Source organism: Tetrahymena thermophila (assembly GCF_000189635.1).
Source record: "Tetrahymena thermophila SB210 genomic scaffold scf_8255404, whole genome shotgun sequence".
Classification (NCBI taxonomy): Eukaryota; Ciliophora; class Oligohymenophorea; order Hymenostomatida; family Tetrahymenidae; genus Tetrahymena; species Tetrahymena thermophila.
The window spans coordinates 1-1,108 of record NW_002476885.1 but is presented as its reverse complement, the minus strand read 5'-3'; the positions used below and the strand labels follow the sequence as shown (position 1 = coordinate 1,108).

Below are 1,108 nucleotides of genomic sequence, written 5' to 3'. Positions count from 1 at the left end.
TCATTTAAATTTTTGTAAATATTTTTGAGTTTGTTGTGAAGTTGTGCCTTATCCTCCTCATTTTTAAATTTACAGAAGACAAATAAGAATTTTCCAATTATTTATTGGAAATTTTATGTAGGATTCACCATTTTTTTAATTACGTTTGCTAAAATTTTTATTCCTTAGCCTCTATTAGAGATTTCTTCTTCACTAACTAGGATAATAGGTTTTATGCTCTTGCAAACTGAAATGCATTTATGAATTCCAGTTAGATTTGAAATCTCTGCTTCTAATCCTTCTGAATCCAAAAAACCAGGTGTATCACATAAGTTAATTTCTCCATCATCACCAAACTCATTTCCTTCTTAGTCTGAAGGTTTGATTTTAACAAGAGTGACAAATTTTGTTTCTGATTTGGCATCTGGTTTAGAAATAACGCGATCTAAAGCTTTGTATAAAGGATTAGTGGGTTCCCAGTGATTTAGCCCTTCTTTATTGATTGTTTTATTAATTATTGATCCTGCTAAGTAGTGAATGAAAGTACTCTTTCCAACCCCTGTGTTTCCAAAATTCATAACAACCTCCAGGTTATTCATTTCTTTACTAGAATTGTAGGATTCACTTACCTCATCACATATTTTTTGGAAGTTCAAAGGATTAATCGCTCTAAACAATCTACTGATTTCTATTTATGCTTTTTTAAATTTTTAATTTTTATACTCTAGTAGGCTTGCTTAATATAATGGTTATATTTATCTTATAGTAGATTCACTTTCTAACATCATTTATTCATTTATGAGATTAAAAAGAGTCATACATTCTACATCTGGATATTTTTCATTTAAGAATTTTAGCAATAGTAATATGTTATCATCTAAGCAAAAGTTCTTTAGTTTGTCTTCATGAACAAATCTCATTTGTTAACCTACTTACTGTCTTGAAATTTAGTTATCAAATTAAATATCTTCTTCATCATTGCTTGAATAGTCTAGCTCCATTTTCTTTTAGTTTTTTGTTTAATTTAATTTTATTTATGTATTAAGATATTAAATAATGGTAAAAATTGTTTGTATTTAAATCAAATATTTGATAAATTAGAATATTTAGATTTTAATGATTTAAAATG

General features: G+C 26.6%; 1 protein-coding gene across 1 annotated transcript; it reads right to left on the bottom strand. All coding sequences in view use genetic code 6, as the record gives it.

Annotated features, from left to right (window-relative positions):
* Positions 1 to 124: 124 nt before the first annotated feature.
* TTHERM_02431120 (helicase carboxy-terminal domain protein) lies at positions 125 to 980 on the bottom strand (the record flags this gene model as incomplete). Its single annotated transcript, XM_001028411.2, has 2 exons — positions 125 to 148; positions 198 to 980. 2 exons carry the CDS (start codon positions 978 to 980, stop codon positions 125 to 127), a joined length of 807 nt encoding a protein of 268 aa, XP_001028411.2.
* Positions 981 to 1,108: the final 128 nt, after the last annotated feature.